Source organism: Neovison vison, chromosome 13 (genome assembly GCF_020171115.1).
Source record: "Neovison vison isolate M4711 chromosome 13, ASM_NN_V1, whole genome shotgun sequence".
Classification (NCBI taxonomy): Eukaryota; Metazoa; Chordata; class Mammalia; order Carnivora; family Mustelidae; genus Neogale; species Neogale vison.
The window spans coordinates 33,881,161-33,903,990 of NC_058103.1; the positions used below are offsets into that span (position 1 = coordinate 33,881,161).

The 22,830-nt window shown below is 35.0% G+C and overlaps 1 protein-coding gene across 2 annotated transcripts in view; it reads right to left on the reverse strand.

The window, feature by feature from the left end:
- Positions 1–22,830, reverse strand: part of PALS1 (protein associated with LIN7 1, MAGUK p55 family member) — a 77,751-nt gene that overhangs the window by 17,476 nt on the left and 37,445 nt on the right. For both annotated transcript variants that reach the window (XM_044231315.1, XM_044231314.1), the window contains exons 4-8: positions 21,232–21,440; positions 13,052–13,129; positions 12,251–12,397; positions 10,639–10,800; positions 9,109–9,186 (exon numbers count right to left, since the gene is read on the reverse strand). In XM_044231315.1, coding sequence (XP_044087250.1) covers positions 9,109–9,186; positions 10,639–10,800; positions 12,251–12,397; positions 13,052–13,129; positions 21,232–21,440 — 674 coding nt within the window. The remainder of the gene's footprint in view (positions 1–9,108; positions 9,187–10,638; positions 10,801–12,250; positions 12,398–13,051; positions 13,130–21,231; positions 21,441–22,830) is intronic.

Sequence of the window (22,830 nt, forward strand, 5' to 3'; positions counted from 1 at the left end):
AAACCACAACCACCTGGAAAGGTAGACTACACCTAACCACATCTGTCACCTTTATAGAAGAGTGTCAGTTTCCCCGGTGCTGTCTTCCCTTCTTGAATACACGGTCAGTGTAACTGTGCCTTTGACTTCTCTGTTTCTTTCAAAGGGATGTGTTTAGGTTCATAAACAATCACACCCCAAACTGCAAAAATCATCTCAATCAAATTTATAATAAATTCCTTTTGTGTTCTATTTGTAGGCTTTGAGATTTAACAATGGTACAAGTTATAATTTTTGCTAACAATATATTTTTTCATATCCAAAAATGTGTGAGACTTACAGCATTAAAGGTGGGTAAGAATTCACATGCATCTTCTTGAAAGCTAAGTTACTGCCTGTCTTCCTTGCTCCAAAATACCTCCATAAGATATAACAAAGTCATCTTAATTCTAAGAAGTTACAAAGGAATTAATATTCTTTTCAACTTCTCCATCTGTAATTTTCATCCCACCTGGTTAAGTGGCTTTTCCAAAATCTGTAAATAGTCCATTTTCATCTAATGAAATCTAACACCTGTGCACAATGAGTGTTTCTGCCCCATATAGGTTAAACTGCAGCTCAATGAGCCAAGTAATTGATTGACATCCTAAGAATCTTATAATCCAGAGTCCTTTTCTATCCAATTGTTATTTGTCTTTCCTTAACTAAGCCTTTTACCCTTGTCATAATTGAGGCCACCTATCATAAAGATAATAATGGTCTGCCTCGAAAACTGTTTTATGATAAGACAGTCTATCCTTTTAGAGCTCCTAAAAAACAAAACTGACTGTTCTCAATCAATGATGATGGAGATGAAATCTGATCACTTTCTAAGTGATAAAGATATATATTATCTCCCTCTAGAGTAAGGCATAACCAAGAATTCTCATGGAAGCAGCAGCCTCTTTCAGAAATTATGCTTGTGTATCATCAGATATTTTTATAATTTCAGAAAAATGTATTACTAACTACTGTAAAGAGGAAATGAAGAAATCTAAGTCCTAATATATACAAATAACAACACTGAGGTAAAGCAATTAATGATCCAGTTAAAAAGGTAGAATTTAGGGGCACCTGGGTGGCTCAGTCATTAAGCATCTGCCTTCGGCTCAGGTCATGATCCCAGGGTCCTGGGATTGAGCCCCGCATTGGGCTCCCTACTCAGTGAGAAACCTGCTTCTTCCTCTCCTACTCCCCCCCTGCTAGTGTTCCCTCTCTCGCTGTCTCTTCAAATAAATAAATAAAATCTTTTAAAAAATGTAGAATTTACACACTAGTCTGTTTTGGGGGGTTGCTTTTCATGGATGTACTCCATAAGTTCAATAGCACACAAAGATCATTAAGTGTATGGCCAGTGAATTTTCACAAATGAAACATACCTATTTAACCAGCACCCAAATCAATAATCAGAATATCACCAATACCCCAAAAGCCCTGCCTCATGCCCCTTTCAGTCACTAACCACTCTAATGTCCTCCAAGAGTAAACAGCATCCTGATTCCTGGAAGCACAGATTACTTTCCCTGGTATTTTACTTCATACAAATACAATCACACAGTATTCACTTGGGTTAATGATGAAGAGACCGCATTCATTCTGACAGTGTTCTGCTGAATTTCAACTACAGAGTGCCCTAATGAGCCTTGCTCCTGATGTGAAAACAGAGTTTTGATTAAAATCTTGAAAACTTTGCCAGGTAAAACCAAAAGTGAACTTCAGAAAGTTCTATGAGGTTAGCAGAGAATCAAAACAGAGTTGAAGACTGGGTTAAAAGATATATATATACAATTTTGTAATCTTGGCATAAGTTACAGTATAATCTAGAAGTACCTAATATGTAGGATTATCAAAAAAACTTCTGCTTATCATCTCTGTCAATCAGTGCTTCCAAAATCTGTTTAAATTTGTTGCTTTTTAGCCAAAAAGTCTTGGAAATCTAAATATGGAATTACAGGAATTACTTAAGGTGGTGAAGATATAATTTTTGTTATCAGGCTTTTAGAGAGATCTGTGAAATCAGACTAACTTGGTCACCTGACTGATGATTTTATCTAGTAACTTTCTGAAAGCAATATCCAGCACATTTTCAAAGTGTTCTACTGAGATCACCTGCCTAGAATGTTTATCAAAATACTAAATTCTTATGCCACATCTCAAACTTCAGCATTCTGCACTTTAACTAGCTTCCCTGGGTAACAGTTATATACATGCAATTTAAAATGTACCCTAAGTGGTGCCTGGGTGCCTCAGTCAGTTGGGTATCTGCCTTTGGCTCGTGTCATGATCCCAAGGTTCTGGAACTGAGCTCCCGCATCAGGCTCCCTCCCTGCTCAGCGGGGAGTCTGCTTCTCCCTCTCCCTCTGTCTGCTGATCCCCCTGCTTGAGCTGTCAAATAAAATCTTAAAAAAAAAAAAATACGACATACCTTAAAACCTTAGGAACTGCTACCCTGAGGGAAACTAGACTGCTTTGGAGGCTGTATCTAGGTTTGTGACTTTTGCCAAAGGTCAACAAAATCAGCCAGAGATGAGTTTCTCTCTCCTCTTGCCTAGGTGTCCCCACCACTTGACTATTCAGACTTAGTTGGTTTGGAATGGGGCCTCTCTCTGTCTGTAGGCTAAGAACAGTACAGAGGAAAAATGCTTTGCTTATATAACAAGTTTATCTAGTGCTGTTTAAAATGTACCCCCTAAAATCAAGAGCAAGATTTATTTCACATCAGAGATGACCCATTTGGTTGAGTTAAAGTCTGAGCAATACCTTGAGCACAAGCACATGCTCTATGTGACTTCTATCCATATATTTTAACTAGAAGTTATCTTCATCCATCTTTCTTCTCCAGCTCTGTTAGTGGCTAATTTAGTTTACCATACAAAAGAAAACAGAGCCCCCCTCCTCACTTTTTTAAGTGAGGGAGAGAGGGGTATAGAGAAGGAGAGAATCTTTTTTTTTTTTTTACAGATTTTATTTATTTATTTATTTGACAGACAGAGATCACAAGTAGGCAGAGAGGTAGGCAGAGAGAGAGGAAGGGAAGCAGGCTCCCTGCTGAGCAGAAAGCCTGATGCGGGGCTTCATCCCAGGACCCTAGGATCATGACCTGAGCTGAAGGCAGAGGCTTAACCCACTGAGCCACTCAGGCGCCCTGGAGAGAAAGAATCTTAAACAGGCTCCACACCCAGCCTGGAGCCCCATGATCCCTTAGGGTCATCCATCTCATGACCCTAAGATCATGGCCTGAGCAGAAATAAAGAGATGGAGCCACTCAGGAGCCCCTAATAGAGCCCCCCCCCTTTTTCCAATTTATTTATTTTCAGAAAAACATTATTCATTATTTTTTCACCACACCCAGTGCTCCATGCAAGCCGTGCCCTCTATAATACCCACCACCTGGTACCCCAACCTCCCACTCCACCACTTCAAACCCCTCAGATTGTTTTTCAGAGTCCATAGTCTCTCATGGTTCACCTCCCCTTCCAATTTACCCAAATTCCCTTCTCCTCTCTAATGCCCCTTGTCCTCCATGCTATTTGTTATGCTCCACAAATAAGTGAAACCATATGATAATTGACTCTCTCTGCTTGACTGATTTCACTCAGCATAATCTCTTCCAGTCCCGTCCATGTTGCTACAAAAGTTGGGTATTCATCCTTTCTGATGGAGGCATAATACTCCATAGTGTATATGGACCACATCTTCCTTATCCATTCATCCGTTGAAGGGCATCTTGGTTCTTTCCACAGTTTGGCGACCGTGGCCATTGCTGCTATAAACACTGGGGTACAGATGGCCCTTCTTTTCACGACATCTGTGTCTTTGGGGTAAATACCCAGGAGTGCAATTGCAGGGTCATAGGGAAGCTCTATTTTTAATTTCTTGAGGGATCTCCACACTGTTCTCCAAAGAGGCTGCACCAACTTGCATTCCCACCAACAGTGGAAGAGGGTTCCCCTTTCTCCACATCCTCTCCAACACATGTTGTTTCCTGTTTTGTTAATTTTGGCCATTCTAACTGGTGTAAGGTGATATCTCAATGTGGTTTTAATTTGAATCTCCCTGAGGGCTAATGATGATGAACATTTTTTCATGTGTCTGATAGCCATTTGTATGTCTTGACTGGAGAAGTGTCTGTTCATATCTTCTGCCCATTTTTTGATGTGTTTGCCTGTTTCGTGTGGGTTGAGTTTGAGTTCATTATAGATCCTGGATATCAACCTTTTGTCTGTACTGTCATTTGCAAATATCTTCTCCCATTCCATGGGTTGCCTCTTTGTTTTGTTAACTGTTTCCTTTGCTGTGCAGAAGCTTTTGATTTTGATGAAGTCCCAAAAGTTTATTTTCGCTTTTGTTTCCTTTGCCTTTGGAGACATATCTTGAAAGAAGTTGCTGTGGCTGATATCAAAGAGATTACTGCCTATGTTCTCCTGTAGGATTCTGATGGATTCCTGTCTCACGTTGAGGTCTTTTATCCATTTTGAGTTTATCTTTGTGTATGGTGTAAGAGAATGGTCGAGTTTCATTCTTCTACATATAGCTGTCCAGTTTTCCCAGCACCATTTATTGAAGAGACTGTCTTTTTTCCACTGTATATTTTTTCCTGTTTTGTCGAAGATTAATTGACCATAGAGTTGAGGGTCCATATCTGGGCTCTCTCCAATAGAGCCCTTTTTTAAAATGGAGAGATGACGACCCTTATAGAAAACTCCAGGGGTGAACAATACTGTAGTAACAGTACAATGTATCTGACCAAAACAATGTTTGCTTTCTACATAAAACAAAATCTTTTAAATTTCCTATGATAGGGTTATAGAATTGTTTAAAGACAATTATCTTCCAGCTTTAACATTTTTCTCTTTGCCTTTTATTAGTACCCATAATCTCGTAAGCTATTCACATCTTAAGTCCTAACGATGGGGATATGGTAAAGAGATAATGATTCATCAATTTATTTACATCTTTCCTATGGGATTCAGTGCTCCAATATAATTTTCCTTTTCAGTTTTTATTTATTTATTTATTATTTTATTACTATCTTATTATATATTTATTTATTTTGAATTTTAAATTATTGGTGGGGAGAAAAGAATGAGAGTGTATCTTCCTTTAGCTTGGCCTAAACTTTACCCCTCATTCACAGTGTAAAATTAAGGGTGGCATCAAGAAAAGCCTTTCCAGTGTCAAGTAACAGTTTTCAAAATCCATTTCCAACCTGAGATTGCACCTCCCAATCCCCACTCAAGAAGGATTATCTTTGGGTGTCTGGGTGGCTCAGTGGGTTAAGTATCTGCCTTCAGCTCAGGTCATGATTCCAAGGTCCTGCGATGGAGCCCTGCATTGGGCTCCTTGCTCAGCAGCAGGAAGTTTGCTTCTGCCACTTGCCCCCCTCCCCTGCTCATGTGCATGCATGCTCTTTCTCTTAAACAGATAAATAAAATCTTAAAAAAAAAAAAAAAAAGATTGTTTGCTTTCATTTTTTCACATGTGAAGTTTGGGGTATCAATGGGACATCCAAAAGATACTTAGTAGAAGGCAGACAGAAATATGAACCTTAGGGTAATAGCAAACTTAATACAGCAAATGCCCTAACTTGAAAACGGATGTCCATCTAATACACACTGAAATTTTCTGTATTTTGTGTATTTCTAGTATGTATTCATAAAGCCTTACTATATAATAAAATTCCAGATCCTCTTCCAAATAAAAAAAAATTAAGATGAAAATTAGATAATACATTTTATACCTTTAACAGAAAAGTGAATACATTTGACAGCAAAGGTTCTCAACTTGTCCTTCCAACCCAGTTCTCTTTATATAAACTATGAATGTGAACATCCTTAAAAAATTATTTTTAGGGGCGCCTGGGTGGCTCAGTGGGTTAAGCCGCTGCCTTCGGCTCGGGTCCTGATCTCAGGGTCCTGGGATCGAGTCTCGCATCGGGCTCTCTGCTTGGCAGGGAGCCTGCTTCCCTCTCTCTCTCTCTGCCTGCATCTCCGTCTACTTGTGATTTCTCTCTGTCGGATAAATAAATAAAATCTTTAAAAAAAAATTATTTTTAAATTTTGCAAATACATCAAGTACATACAAACAGACTGCTCCTCTGACCTGCTCTCCCCACAGTAAAAACAACTATAGCCCAGATCTCTCCTTAGAATTCCAGACTGACATATTCTTTTTTTAAAGGTTTATTTTAGAGAGAGAGAGAAAGAGAGTGCATAGGGACAGGCAGAGGGAAACGGAAAAAGAGACTCTCAAGCAGACTCCCCACAAGCACAAAGCCCTACACGGAGCTGAGATCATGACCTGAGCCGAAACCAAGAGCTGGATGCCCAAATGACAGAGACACCCAGGCACTCCAATATAGTCAGTTCTGTGTAGTCAGTATGTCTACCTGAATGCCCCTCAAACCTGGAAAATGGACCTCTTTATTTTTTTCCCCAAATCTGTTTTTCCTTCAGACTTTCCTTTAGTAATAATCAGCACCATTATCTGCCTAGTTAGTTACTCAAGCTTCTTACTTCCTCTTTCCTTTACCCTCCACCTTCATTACAAGGTCCTGCCATCTTTTCTTCTAGAACACAGCCTAATCCATTTCTTCCACCAATACTATCATCCTAGTTTAAGCCATCATCATACTTTATAATGAATTCAGTTTCCTAAATCTCCTTGCTTCCATTATTGGCTCTACGAATTCAATTTCTACACAGCCAGAAATTTTTTTTTAAAATACAACTGGATCATGATACTATATTTAATAGCCAAATTCTTGTTCACAGGAGAGACATGGGAAAAGGCACAGAGACTGGGGCTGCCAGAATTCAGAAATAAACTATTTCCTAATTTTTCTTCTTACAAAGAATGTTAACAGGAGGAAGGTTGCAGATGCAACATCAACTTCAATATGTTCCATAAGGAATAAAGGGAAGATGTGGAATCATGGCCAAAAGATAAAGCATAACTGTGATGAAATATTGAGGGGAAAAAAATGAAACTGTGTCCTCTTTCAAAGTGTTAAGTTTTTGTAAAAGTTAACAATAACAGACGCAATACATCAGCCTTCCATGTAACTCAGCATTTTCAAGTCTATAGTTTAACAGCTTTACTGAGAAATAATTCATACATTATAAAAGTCACTATTGTATACAATTAGTTTTTAGTAAATTCGGAATTGTGCAACCATGAACAATTTTACATTTTTATCACCCCAAAAGGAAACTCCATACTCATTAGGAATCACTCCCATGCTCTCTTAACTCCCCTTCCCTACACCTAAGGAACTACTAAACTCCTTTTGGTCTCTCTGGATTTACTTATTCTGGACATTTCATATAAATGAACCAATACATGGCCTTTTGTGACTGGCTTCTTTCACTTAGCCTAATTTTTTCAAGGTTCATGCATGTTGTAGATTATATCAGGACTTTATTTCTTTTGATTGCCAAATAATATTCCTTTCTATGGATATACCACATTTTACTTTCCAATTGTCAGCCAGCAGATATTTAGGCTGTTTCTATTTTCTGGTTAATAATATAACACTGCTATGCACATTCATGTATGTTTTTTTGTGAGGATGTAGGTTTTCAATTCTCTTGAATCTCCACCTAGGAGTGGAACTGTTAGGTCCTATAGTAATTAAGTCTGTTACTATAGCTAGTTAAAAAATGTTTAACATAAAAGAGCACTACATATTCTAGAGTTAAAGTTGTGCATACTTAGTTTTTTTAAAAAATATTTTATTTATTTATTTCACAAACAGAGATCATAAGTAGGCAGAGAGGCACGCAGAGAGAGGGGGAAGCAGGCTCCCTGCCAAGCAGAAAGCCTGATGCAGGGCTCGATCCCAGGACCCTGGGATCATGACCTGAGCCGAAGGGAGAGGCTTTAACCCAGTGAGCCACCCAGGTGCCCCAAAGTTGTACATACTTTGTAAAAGCACTTTTCCTCCCTACTCTAAGTATGTTTAAGTGAAATAAACAACCTATAATGACAGAAAATTTTTGACAAGTTAGAAGTCATAAGAAATTCTGGAAGAAAAGTATATTCTACTTTTTTACTTTTCAGAGTTCAATAAATTTGAAATATTAATATTTCTTTAAATAGAAACTACTGAATTTACCCTTTAGCTGAATGAAAGAAATAATTACAGTGACATTTCTAGGGGTGCCTGTGTGACTCAGTCAGTGAAGCATCTGCCTTCAGCTCAGGTCATGGCAAGGTCCTGGGATCAAGCCCCATTGTTGGGCTCCCTGCTCAGTGGGTAGTCTTTCCTCCACTCCCCCTCCCGCTGCTTGTGCTCTAATTTAAAAAAAAAAAAAAAAAAAATCTAATAAATAAATAAATAAATAAAATAAAGTGACATTTCTAATACTCAAAAGTAAACACTCATGTGTAAGTTTCTGTGTGGATTTAAGTTTTTGATTCCTTGGTATTTACCCAAATCAGATGAAAATATGTCCACACAAAAATACCTGCACAAGGATGTTTATGGCAGCTTTATTGGTAACTACAAAACTTGGAAGCAATAGAGATATTCTTAGGTAGGTAAGTGGATAAATTATTGTATAACCAGATAATGGTATATTATCTTAAAAAAAAAAAAAGCTACCAAAAGCTAAGAAAAGACATGGAGGAAACATAAATGCTTACCACTCATGAAAAAAGCCAATCTGGAAAGGTTACATACTATATGATTCCAGCTATATGACATTATGGAAAAGGCAAAATTACAGAGATCAGTGGTTGCCATGGGTTATGAAGGGAAAGGAAGTGATAAATAGGCAGAGCACAGAGGATTTTTAGGGCAAACTATTCTGTATGATACAATGGTGGATACATGTAAATTATACATTCGTCAAAACCCAAAGGATGTACAATACCAAGAGTGAATCCTAATGAGAAATAATGAAAGCATCGATTCACTTATGTAGCAAATGATACAAGATGCTGATAATGGAGGCAGTTATGCATATGTGGTAACTTTCTGTTCAATTTTGCTGTGAACCTAAAACTACTCTAAAAAATAAAGTTTATTAATTAAATAAATAGTAGACATCAGACAATAAATAATGAACATTAAAAAAAATCACTTACTACTGTTTCCTTGGCAGGAGGAGGCTTGATCTGTTGACTAGGAATCAGAACAAATGTCAGAGTACCATGCATATCAGACTGTAATAGAAAGATGAGGTTATTTAAAAAAATCTATCTTTATAAAAATGTTCTATGATGTTATGAATATTCCTTAAACTGAACTATTCTGGATACCCTAGAAGACTTCTTAAAAAGTTGGTAAAGATGAATGCCATTTCATCAGGGAGCATAAACTGGACTTTCCATGGATTCCATTATGGTAGAGCTACCCAGGAATGTGGCATTCTGTAGTTCTGGTCCACTGGAGAAAGCAACGTAAACCCAGAACTCTTTGGTTTTTGTCTTCCATTTAGTGTAAGCTTAGGAAGATTTCACAGTGAAGGTTTGGAAGATACCACAGTGCTGTTAACAGTTCTGGGTTATCTACTCTGGCAAACATCAATTTTAATACAGTAGAATTTGAAATAGTAATTGTGACCAGGATTAGAAAAGTGATGCAAATACACAAATATACTCTTACTTCCCAGATACCTGGTCTCTGTCACCCGCTGTTTTTTTTGACTGAATAGTGTTACTGTAAACTATTATTTCCCAGTACACCACTGACTGACTTGTTCAGATACCTCCAGCCTGAACAGTAATCACAACTTCTAGTCCTGACATTGCAGGGAGTAGTGCTCAAGAGAGACAACAGCCAATAAAACGAGGCCTAAAAACAACTACTGACACTGCTTTACCAAAGCAATGAATGAGGATAGGTGAAAGTAAGGATGTTTTCTAGATTCTTCAACAAACATCAGCAGATAGGAGAGATTCTACTGTAACACTGATGCTAAGTAAATGAGACTATGAATCTGGTTTGTGGATATATACAAAGTGATCATAAATTGCCCTCAAAGACTAACTTTAAATGACTTTCTGATTATATTGGCACTGTCCAACAAAAACTTCTACGATGATGGAAATGTTCTATATCTTAATATAGAAGGCCTCAGCTACGTACTGCTCCTGAATACCTGAAATGCAGCCAGTAAGAATGGGGAATAGAATGTTATTTAAATCTTAATAACTAGCACATGTAGCTAGTGGCTATTATATTGGACAGTGTACATTAATACCATGCTATTACCTAATATTGTTAAGGAAAGACCAATCAGTTGAAGAAAATACAAAAAAAAATGAACTTAAAAAATGATGAGGGTTTGGACTTTGTTTTGTCACCATTTTCCTAGTGGCTAGCATGTAACAGGTACTCAATAAATACATGTTGAAGAATTAGTTATATTACTGATTTCAGAGGCAAATAAAATATACCTAGTAGTAAGAAAGCTCAAGATAAAAAAAATCAGTGCTAACCACACCAAAATAAAACTCTACTAAAAAATATTGTGGGAATAATTATATCATGTGAATTTTAGGCTAGAAATTGTCTAATGTTCTTAATATTTTTTTAAATATTGCATTTTTAAGTAAATAACAAAAAACCCCAGCTTTTAAGAACCTATCGGTCATTCTTCTGTATCAACTTACCAACAAGTCAAAAACCTCATTGACATCTTTCCCTCGAATTTCAATGCCATTAATTTCCAGAACCTCATCTCCTTCATGTAACAGACCACTCTTCTCTGCAGCACCTCCTTTTACTATCCGACTAATGATGACAGAATCCATTTCATTACGAACTGTAGCACCCTAAAAAAAGCCAATATCTAATTTTAAAATGTACTTTTTAATTAAACATTACTTCATTTAAAATGTTTCTATTCAACAATATTAGCCTTCATTTATCTTGAGAAAAAAATGAACTTTACACAACTAAACATGATAATTAGCTTTGAAAGTTGACTATTTTCCTTACAAGAGTTTCTGCTTCTGACATGCTGTTTTCATTTGAATTCTAAAATCAAGCAGACTTTTGAAGTATACAACAACAGAAAAATGCACTTACTTAACAATAATGTGAAGACCTAAAATCAAATTTGTTCTATATATGCTGGATGCTATTCAAATAGTTACACTAAGATATAATTAGTGTATATGACATAACTATAAAAGTCCTTTTTAAAAATTCAGAATATGATTAAGGGATGAAAAATCTCATTTATTATTAAATATTAAATATTATAGCAGCACCATTTCAAATTAAAATGTATTACTCACAACTGAAATATATGCATTTAAAAAACCGAAATATGAAACACAGAATAAAGCTTAAAAGTAGAATATGTAAAATTTTTCTCCTAAACTTTTATTTTAAAATTTTGTTATAACTTTCCTAGTTTGTTTTTTCTGGTGGGGGGAAAACCTAGTTACATAAACTGCCTATAAAATACAGTCCTTATTTTATGTACCAAACTATTCAAGACCTAATTTGAAACATGAAGATTCAAGACTATTTCTCTGAAAATAAAAGAAAGAAAATTAAGGCAACTGCAGCAGACTTAGAAAAGAGATTGAAGAAGTTTTACATATAAAACACTAAAAATACTAGCTAGCTGAATATAAGAAAAAAATAAAAATAAAAACATAAAACAAAAAAAATTTTTTAATTAAACAAATATTAACATTAAGGAATACATCTAAGTATATGTAAACTATATAAGTAACTGTATTTCAAAAGAATTAATGAAGTGCAAAGATCAGAATTTCTAATTAGTTTTTTTTTAAAAGCTGGGAGAATGAAGCAGATAACTTGTCCCTTCTTTGTTCCTCAATAATTATTTTACAAGCTATTATTTTCATCAAATTATAGGTAAGAAAAGATGAACAAATTTTTTTCAATTGACAATATAAGGACATAAAAGAACTCCAGGAAATCAACCTCAGAAAAGAAAACCTAGGGGTGCCTGGGTGGCTCAGTCATTAAGCATCTATCTTTGGCTCAGGTCATGATTCCAGGGTCCTGGGATTGAGCCTGCACCCGGGGCTCCCTGCTCAGCGGGGAATCTGCTTCTCCCTCTCCCACTCACCCTGCTTGTGTTCCCTCTCTCGCGGTATCTCTCTGTCAAATAAATAAATAAAATCTTTTTAAAAAAGAAAAGGAAAGAAAAACTACTAGAAGTGTACAGGGGTCTTCAGCTATCTGCCATACATAAGATCCCTATGTAGAAAGGATCTCAGATCAGAGATGTGGAGCACTTACCAGTGGAATATCTCGAGCCTTTTCTATTCGAACTATTTTTACAGTTTCTCCTCCATACTGGCCAATGCTTTCATAAACTCTCTCATCTGTAAAGGGTTCTAGCTGCATTTCCTGCTCAGCGACCTTATCATGGGCCAGTAAAAGTGCCTGTTTCAAAGAAATACACAGCATTTAAAGTAGCAGCATGATTTATTTCTGTAGAGAGAATTTAATCTAATTACGCAGACTAATATTCTAAGCTTTAGAAGATAATTATTTAATTACATTATATGCAATATATGTAATATATATATTACACACATAAATGTAATATATATACATTATATATATTATTATATATACAAAAAATAATTATTTGTATATTCAGATCTGCTTCCAAATTTTCTAATTGAAGTACAGATGCAACCCTGTAGTCTTATAGCTATTAAAAAAAATGTGTTACATATAGCAAGGTAACTCTGGGATGGGTTATGAAAGCCTAAATGCTTATTAAATTTCATAATAACAAAATCAATTTAAAGGCCCAACATGGAAAATATAACCAAAAAAGGGAAGAATTTTTGTACAGAAAACAAAGTTATTTCAAAACTAATGTGATTAATTTTAAATATAAAAGTATATAATCAAAAAATATGTGTGTGTGTATACACATTTATTCCAACACAGTAATTATTTTGCAGTGTGAGTTATAAACCAAACAGGCTGCAGAGGTAATGTCTGAGGTCTCTTCAAGCCCCAGGAGACTTATCAAAGACTTTGACTACTGGAAGAATCACATGTATCATTCTGTTCATGTTCTACCTGAATATGTGGCGCACTCAGCAAAGCAGTTAATTCTTGTCCTTCCTTCTGGTGTACTGCCTTCAAAACAGTTTGTACCTATGAAACATATGATTATTTTTCCTAGATTATCAGAAGTATCACCAACATCTACACAGGTATATTAAAAAAGGTACAATTTAAACTTGTAAGAAACTACTTGTAAGAAAGAAAGGCACTACAAAGAACTGTGAGAGAAAAAAGGAACGTATTTCTTCTCACACAATTTTCAACCTTGTTATCATTGTTAACAGCATTCTTTATTTAAAAAACACATTAGAATAGATTTTGGTATTTACAACTATGAATGACTTGCTTCTTGAAAGGTTTTCTAGCATACTACAAAATAGACTAATAATGATTACATAAGAGAAGAAAAACTATTCTAACAGTTAATGGTGATAGTTTCAAAATCATATATTTAGGGACACCTAGGTGGCTCAGTGGGATAAGCTGCTGCCTTCAGCTTGGGTCATGATCTCAGGGATCTGGGATCGAGCCCCATATTGGGCTCTCTGCTCAGCAAGGAGCCTGCTTCCCTCTCCCTCTGCCTGCCTCTCTGCCTACTTGTGATCTGACAAATAAGTAAATAAAATCTTCAAAAAAATAAAATAAAATCATATGTTTATACAATTACATCTTAAATCAGAGATGATACTTTAAAGCCTCACAGACTAACGAGATAACTTACATGAGAGTAATGGAACAACTACCATGCTACAGGCGCTGGTAATTACATTAAAAAATCTGAGGTTGAGCAATTCTTGTATTCCTAGGATGAATGCCATTTGATTATGATAAATTTCTTTTAGCCTTTATTCCCTTATCTGTAGAATGGCACCTACCATTCAAGGTTCTTAAAAGATTCAGATAATCCATATAAACTGCTTAGCATGGTACCTAGGCACACAATAAATTACTACCTTAATATATTCCTAGATGTGAGTTATTCATAGTTACATTCATTCTAAGATTTCTATGTTAACGTGCCTAAACTGGATCGGCCTCTACTTGTTGAGTGCAGTTATGTACACTGGTTTACAAAACTACTGGTCTGGTTTTAGGATCTAGATTGTACTATCCTAGTACACTGGGGTGGGAAATAGTCTGTATTAAAATGGTTTAACACAAGAATTATATGTTCTTTAATGTTTTGATAGAGTTTGTACATAAAATCATCTAGGCATGGTAGAGTTTTTAAGGGTGGATTTCCTAATGTTACTGGAATTTTTTCCTTTATAGTAACTTGTCAAAAGTTTCTCTATTTTCTTATACTTTTCAAAAACCCAGCTTCTAAGTTTAAATCTGTTGTTTAAATAATTATTTATATAATATTATTTAAATAATTATTTATATAATATTAATTATTTAAATAATTATTTATATAATATTATTTATATAATTATTTAAATAATCCATTTAAATAATCCAATTCCTTTCCTCTGCTGTAGTTTATTCCCTTTTAAAATTTCTAATTTAGGCTGGATATTCTGTTCACTTAAAATTTTACTTACTTAGTAGTTCAGAAGAGTGCTAGTGGGGGAGGGGCCGGGGGAGGGAGAGAGAATCTCAAGCAGATGTCCCACTGAGCTTGCAGCCCAATGCAAGGCTCCATCCCATCCAGGTCAGATCATGACCTGAGCCAAAATCAAGAGTTGGATGCTTAACTGAGCCACCCAGGCACCCCCAGTTCATTTATTTTCAATCTTCTTTCTTTTACCACAAATACTTAAAGGTACAAATTTTGCTTTGTGGACTATTCTTCCCCAAATATGATTCTATATATGTTCTCTGTATCCATACCACTCAATAACCCACCAAAACGAGTGCTTTGCAATAATTCAGCTAACAAAACCAAAATTATCACCATTTATTAAAACATATAAATTCATACATAGTGTTTTTTATGTAAGTAACTCATGATTAAAACAGTAATTCTCTAATACTTCTTCTGGCTATTTTAAATCATTTTACTAGTAATTCCCCTATCAAACCTAAGAGATGATTATTTGGGGATTACCTCATTTGACCACAAGTGGATCAAAGCAATGACAGTTCCCAAACCAGCCTGTTTCTTGTTTTGGTTCCTAGACAAACATGTTTCTAATTGTAGAGTTCTGTATGTACAAACAGGATAGCTAGCATAGCAATTATTATCTTCTTCAAGAATTCTATTAAAGCCTTACAAATGGACTAGTGTAGTAATCCAAAACTGTGGGCAATTAAATGTTGCTTTTTCGGATAAGGTGTCTTTCTTTTTAAAATATATCAAATCTAGGCTAATTTAAAATGAACTTTATAGGGGTGCCTGCGTGGCTCAGTCATTAAGTGTCTGCTTTTGGCTCAGGTCATGATCCCAGGGTACTGGGATCAAGCCCCACATCAGGCTCCATGCTCTGTGAGCCAGAACCTCCTCCTCTCCCTGCAGCAACCCCTGCTGTGCACACGTTCTCTTTGTCAAATTCATAAATAAAATCTTAAATAAAATAAACTTTATAGTCCCTGATCCTGAACTTTTGATAGCTGGAAAAATTAATTCTGAAAAGAAAATTCTGGATTAAAAATGTACTAAGGGTACACAGTGTGTACCAAATCAACTCGATAATAATTTTGTATACAGACTTTTTTCCTTTTACTTTTAAATCCTTTCCCAAACATCTCTGAGATCTTCCCTTCTATAGAAATGTAGAGCTCCTTGTAAGTGTTTATTTATTTCCTTACCCTATTAGTCCAGATGCTACCTATTTTAGTGTCCTCACATATCATCAGCTACTTCTACAAAGGACTAAGGAATTAAAAGGCTATTCTTATATTGTACTGCTTCCTTTCCATTGGCCTATAAAAATGCTCTAATCTCTTATCTTTAAAAAGAAAATACCAAAAACAAACAAACAAACAAAAAACACCTCTTGGGACACCCGGGGGGTTCAATTGGTTAAGTATCTGCCTTCCGCTCAGGTCATAATCCTGGGATCGAGCCCCACATTGGGCTCCCTGCTCAGTGGGGGCCTGCTTCTCCCACTCCTCCCCGCTTGTGCTCTTTGTCACACACTCTCTCTCTCTCAAGTAAATTAAATCTTTAGGGGAAAAAAAAAAAGAAAGAAAGGAAATACTCTCCTGAGCTAATACCCTTCCCCAATTACACTATTCTTCTCTATTTTCTTTCAGACTCAAAATCTTTTTTTCTTTAAGAAAACATTTTATTTAAATTCAATTCATTAACATATAGTGTATTATTAGTTTCTGGGGTAGAGTTCAGTGATTCATTAGTTGTATATAACACCCAGTGCTCATTACATCACATACCCTCCTTAATGCCCATCACCCAGGTACTCTATTGATGGCCCCCACCCGTTTTTCATTTTTAAACTAATTTTTTAAATTATAGAAATGGTATATGTTAAATGTGAAAAACTGGAAAATAGTTAATCAAAAAGAAGGAAATAAAAGTCATTATAATAACCCTCAAACCCAGAGAGACTCGTTTGGTATATATCCTCCTATACTATCCTTATCTTTGTTTTTACCAAAATTCACAAGATACATATCTGACAAAAGGACCTGTAACTAGAATACAGTAAGAACTCTTACAACTCCATTAACACCAAGAATCTAACTTTTTAAATGGGAAAAAAATCTGACAAAATGTTACAAAAGAAGATAGGGCAAGAGCCTATGAAAAATGCTCAATATATGTGAGTACAAACTAAAATGATATACCATTACCCATTCACTAGAATGATAAATAGGAAATAACTCAAACATCCATTAATAGATGAGTGGTTAAACAAACCATGGGATACTTATATAATGGAATACTACTTACTCAGCAAGAAGTTACAAAATCTGATGCATGACACATGGATGAATTTGAAAAAGTCAGACATAAAAGACTACATATTATCTTATTCCATTTATATGAAATGCCCAGAAAAGGCAAATTTGTAAAAACAGAAAACAAATCAGTGAAGGTCTAGGGCCTGGGGAGTGGGAGGGAGGTGGTTATTATTTGTAAAGGGTCACAAGGGAGCTTAGTGGAATCATGAATGTTTCTATAATCTGACTGGTGACAGACTGATAACACAGGTGTATATGTCAAAACATACTGAACTATTCAATCAATGCACCCATTTTAAGCATATGTAAATTGTATCAATGAAGTTGGTTACCAAAAAAAATATGCCCGTAACCCCAAAACTATGGGAAAATCTGTTTATTCATTACACTTACTTTTAGTGAAAGGTGATCATGCTATTTAAACAATTCTGTAAGTCCTTTGATTTGATATTAATTTTAAAAATATTTTATTTTCCCGTCATTAAATATCCTGTTCAATTCTAGAACAGAAATATTAACATTTGAGTCTTGTTGGCTGTCACTTACAGGATCAAGCCCAAGTTCCTTAGCATCATCTGACTTCTGCTTCTTTTCCAGTCCTATCACCTGGCATTCCTCATGCCTTAACCTTTTTGGTCCAGCCAGCCCTAAACTGTTTGTCATTCTCTGTATGCATCATGCTGTCTTCCTACGATGATTATGAATGCTCCCTATGATGTAGCTCTCCCAGCTGCCCGAACTGTCCTATCCTATTCGCTTAGATAACATGTATACTCAATAAGTTTGAACACATTTAAAATTATTGAAGGGACTAGACTGAGCTCATTGAAGGTGGAACTTACCATTTTCAGCTTTGTTATTTGGCTATTTGCAGAATGCCTGGCAAACAGCACTCAATGTTTGATCAGAGAGACCTCAATCAGAGAGAGGGCAGGAAGTCATCCTTGATGCCCCCTTTACGTTTATCCTCCATACAGGAACAATATGTCGAATACTATTAGTCTTCTATATTTCTTCACTTCTTATTCAACTGCTATTCAAAATCTTACATCTGGACAATTACAATAGCCTCCATACTTTATGCCTCCATTCTTGACCTCACACAACTTATAAATTTCTTGCTTTAAACTTTTCTTTATAGTGACTTTTTCTTATTTAATTTGGGAAACACATCAAAATAGAAAATTACCTATCTATCCACCACCTGAAGATAGCTTTCTGAATAATTTATTTCTTCCAACATTTCTGACATGCATGTTTGAATAGGATATGTTTGCATGCGTACAAATTATATCCATATTTTAACAGGCTTCGTGTTAAATATCAAATAAACCAAGGTTTTACTACCTCAAATTAATTCAGCCTATTCAAATTAGAAACAACTTCATAGGTTTGCTGTTCTTCCACAACTTTATATTTCATTACTTCTTCCTGTTTCACTGCACTAGCTAGTGCCTCTAGAGAGTGTTGAATAGCAGAGGTGAGGGTGGTAGACTGTCTTATTCCAGGCTTAAAAAGCAGTAAGTTGGGTATTTCACCATTACACAGGATGCTCCCTGTTGATAACTGATATTATTTTTTTTATTAAGTTAACAAAATATGCCTGGCTTTCTAAGAATTTTCATCATCAAGGAAAAGGTACTAAATTTTTTTCAGGTATCTTTTCTGCATCATCAAGTTGATCATATGATTTTCTCCTTTCATCTATTCATATAAATTAATTATTTAAAAATATTTAGCAACATAGATACATCATAAGTTAAATTTAAACTTATTAATATGGCTTATCCAGCCTTCAGGATATGGACTCTAACTTTTAAGATTATATTCTACCCTTTACTCATTGTTGAAGAAATATGCCAGACTTCCTCAGTCACTATGGTTTTTGAATCCAATGTTATGGCTTTTCCTCTTTCCTAGACTTCCTAATTATCAATCATCCTTCAAGACTCAGCAAATTAAATTTCCTTCTACATTTCTTCCTTTCTCCCATCCTCTCCCCTTAAATCAGGTACACCTATCTCATGCTCTTGGTACCTTACAAATACTGCCATCATAGTACTTCTCATCAGACTGTAATATTTTATTCATTGTTAAAAAAGCTATAAAAACAAAGAATACTTCCTAATGTTTTAGGATATTCTTTTGCTAAATTTCTAGGTTTGTATTTTTTTGGTCCTGTTTTACTTCAATTTTCATTTAAAAATGATACAACTGACGCATAAGATAATTTCTTCAGTGCATATTAAAATGGCTGGAATTATAAAAGCTAAAGTGTAAACAGTAGGAACTGGGCAGATGAGCAGCCTAGTCTTAAGCCATTCACGAAATATCACCTGACCTCACTTATCAATATTCAGAAATATAAAACAAAAGAATTAAATTAGGTGATTGCTAACATTTTTCAGCTGTAAAATAAAGGCAACGAATCCATTTAAATTTTTAGAATTTTGTCATCAGATTTAATACTCTGCTAAGATGAAATGAATAAAAAAAAAAGGTAAAAAAAAAGATGAAATGAGTATACACTTTTCTGAAGTGTTATGCACTGTTAAGTTAGAGCTGTCACACAGTTGTGCAGACACAGCTACAGGGGAAGTTATTCACATAGCAGCACAATCACATATACTGTGGCCCTGTATAGGTCCGTCAGTTTGTACTCATTTGAGAGCTGTCTCAGCCCAAAGTGACTATCAGCCATATATCTAACCACCATCCAAGCAACACAATTCTTGAGTATTACTGAACATATTTTTAAGGATATGATAGCAAATGTTCAGAAAGTCTCCTCTTTATGGTACTTTTAAAATTGTGAACCTTGTAAATATGTTGACTATCTTAAAACTAATTTTCAAATTAATTTTTTAAAGTACTTTTGAAGAAAACTTTTCTTTCTTTCCCAAAGCATTTAACTCTTTAAGCCACTTGTAGTTCTTTGCACTCAACTCCTAAAACTTTTTAAGCTATGTTGCCTCTCTTATCCTTTTTCTTTTCACCCTTTCTGTTGTCTGTGCCACTTCTTTTAATTGGAGCAATTTTTGCCTCTCTTATCTCATTCTCTTTCCCACCCATTGCTCTATTCAACAAAACAAAGGCCCAGTTAGACAAAGACAGGGAAGAAATGATCATAATTAATATGCATCCCTCCCTATCCTACACAATAAAAGTTACCTATATTTGTGAATAAATAAATAAAAGTAATGTTGATTATTTTTATTTCTATAAGGAAAGCCATTTTCAGAAAAAAAATTTCAACTATGATAAGTAAAACAACAGGAATAATTTTTTGAAAAATTCTGCATATTTAATTTCAATAATGAAAGATGAACACAAAGAATGGGTTTCAACTAGCTCTTTTAAATTCTAGTGGATAGAAAATTTCCTCTCTAGAATATGTCCTTAGGTCACATTCTCCTACCCTGGGTAACATCAGACTTCTCTCAGCCACTCTTGCACGTAGGATTTTTGTCCATTATATGTACCTAAATAAAGAAAATGCATTCTGTGCTCATCTGAAAAAATGCCTCCTAAGATATTTTAAAGGCCTGTAGGTCTCAAAGTCCTAACCTTCCCCAGAGCCCATTTTCTGTCTTGTGTCTGGGTTCAATGAAATAGATTTATTTGGTAGGCTTCCAGAATTTTTAGTTTTTATAATATCAAAGTAACTTAAAATCCTATATGGATAGCATTCCATCCCAAAAAAGCAGGAGATGGCTTATTTATATCTTTTTAAAATCTTCAATTTAAAAGACATTTGCAGAATACATTAGACCTGAATACCAACATCAACGAGCAGCAGAAACTAGAACTTCAAAGTCAGAATGTTAATGAGAGAAACTCTCACCATACATTAAAACTTAATTTTTTGGAATTCTATAGAGTTTGTATACAGGAAAAACTTCAAAATATTTACAAGCAACAAATTTTAGAAGTTATACATTTAGGACACCTGTTTATCAGATAGAACTTAATCTCATCAGTACTCATCTCAGTTTATAATGTATAATGCTTAAAATAAAACTATACACTTATAAAAGGACTAAAAAACTTCCCTTTAGTAAGTTAGACAAATATTTACCTTACTATGCAAACATGTGATTTTATATATAGAACAAACACTTCTCATGGAACAAGGCTCTGACTTTGAAGTATATATTTTTTCAGGATAAAATTCATATAGCAATTTTCTAACAAGTTATTAAAATGAGCTCAACAGTAATTAATTCAAACAAGACTTACATTCACATCAGTATTTTCCAATAATACTCCCTTACTATCACTAACAATTAGCTTGTATATTTCCAGCAGATGTTCAGAATACATACCTCTTGTGCAAGATCTTGTGCATTGGAGATAAGAGGAAAAGGAGGACTGGCCTTGTTCATGTGTACTGTAACAGCGTTGTGTATCTTAAATGCATTCTGGAAATCTTTATTTTGTACAAGTTGTAAAAGCAGTGAGATATCCTCCTGGCTCTGAGAATCTACCAAAGTATGTTGGATATGTTTAAGTGAAGAAAACAAGTCTTCCACTTCTAGTAGGAGAAGGAAAAGGTATCCAAAAATTAATTGTTTCTGTCTTAATTCAACACGTGTTTTAAGATAAACTTTCTTGAAGCATCAAGTTTTCCCAAAAAACCGTTGCATATATTTTTGAGAATTAAATCCCTATCGTTTTATGTATTCTTAAGTAAAATTTAAAAAATTATACAAAACAGAGTAACATTTCCCCAAGCATCTGAAGTATAAAATACATACTCACTATAAAAATGAGGAATACAGAAATAAATTTAAAACCACCAACAGTCCAATCACCTAGAAACAACTTTTTAAAAAAATATCTTTGAGTATTTGCTTTTCTCATTTAACAGTTTATTTTAACAATTTTCCCACACCTGGGTGGCTCAGTTGGTTGAGCAGCTGCCTTCGGCTCAGGTCATGATCCCAGGGTCCTGGGATCGAGTCCCACATCGGGCTCCTTGCTCGGCAAGGAGCCTGCTTCTCCCTCTGCCTCTGCCTGCCTCTCTGTCTGCCTGTGCTCGCTCACTCTCTCCCTCTGTCTCTGACAAATAAATAAAAAATCTTAAAAAAAAAAAAATAATTTTCCCACATTGCCAAGTACTCTTTTTAAAACATTATATATAATGTTTTATACTCCGTTGCATGGCTAAACCATATTTTAAATTACCATTACATTAAAGTTGAGCATTCAGGTTACTTCCCTCTAATTTTTTGCTACTATAAATAATAAGCATTTCAAAAAAAATAATAAGCATTTCAATACATAATGATCATAGTTGAATAAAAATTTGAGAGTCTGAAGTTTTCTTAAAATAGCTCCTAGAAATAGAATTTTTAAGTAAGATTCTGACATTTTAAAAACCAAACAGCTTTCCAGAGAAGTTTTACTAATTTACATCCCATTAGCAATATTTTCAACAATATTCAACATTACAGATCTATAAAACAAATTTATTTAATGGAGAGAGTGAGGTTTAGTCATATTTACCAGGCACTTCTTTGTGGTCCATAAAACTCTTGTGAAACTTGTTGAGTCTCCTAAAATTATATTGAAAGTTGTGGGCATGTGTATGTGTGGTACATGCCTGTTAGTTTGCCTATGCAGCACATGCATTTTTCCAGGACAGTGTTATCCCAAAATGTTTAAGAGCCACAAGTTGTTTCTTCTCTGCCCAACAGGTAGATGTGTGCATGTGTGTATACATTTTGTTACATTTGTCAGAAACAGTCTGTCAGTTTTTTCATGTATCTGTTAACTATACTTATTATAGCTTTTATTATAGAAGTTTTCAATTCTTATATGTTAAGAATGATCCACCTTTCCTGTGTGATTTCTTTCACTGTTTTGGTGCTTATAAACTCCTGCTAGGTCATTAAATATTTGCCTATTTTTTTTTTTTTTGG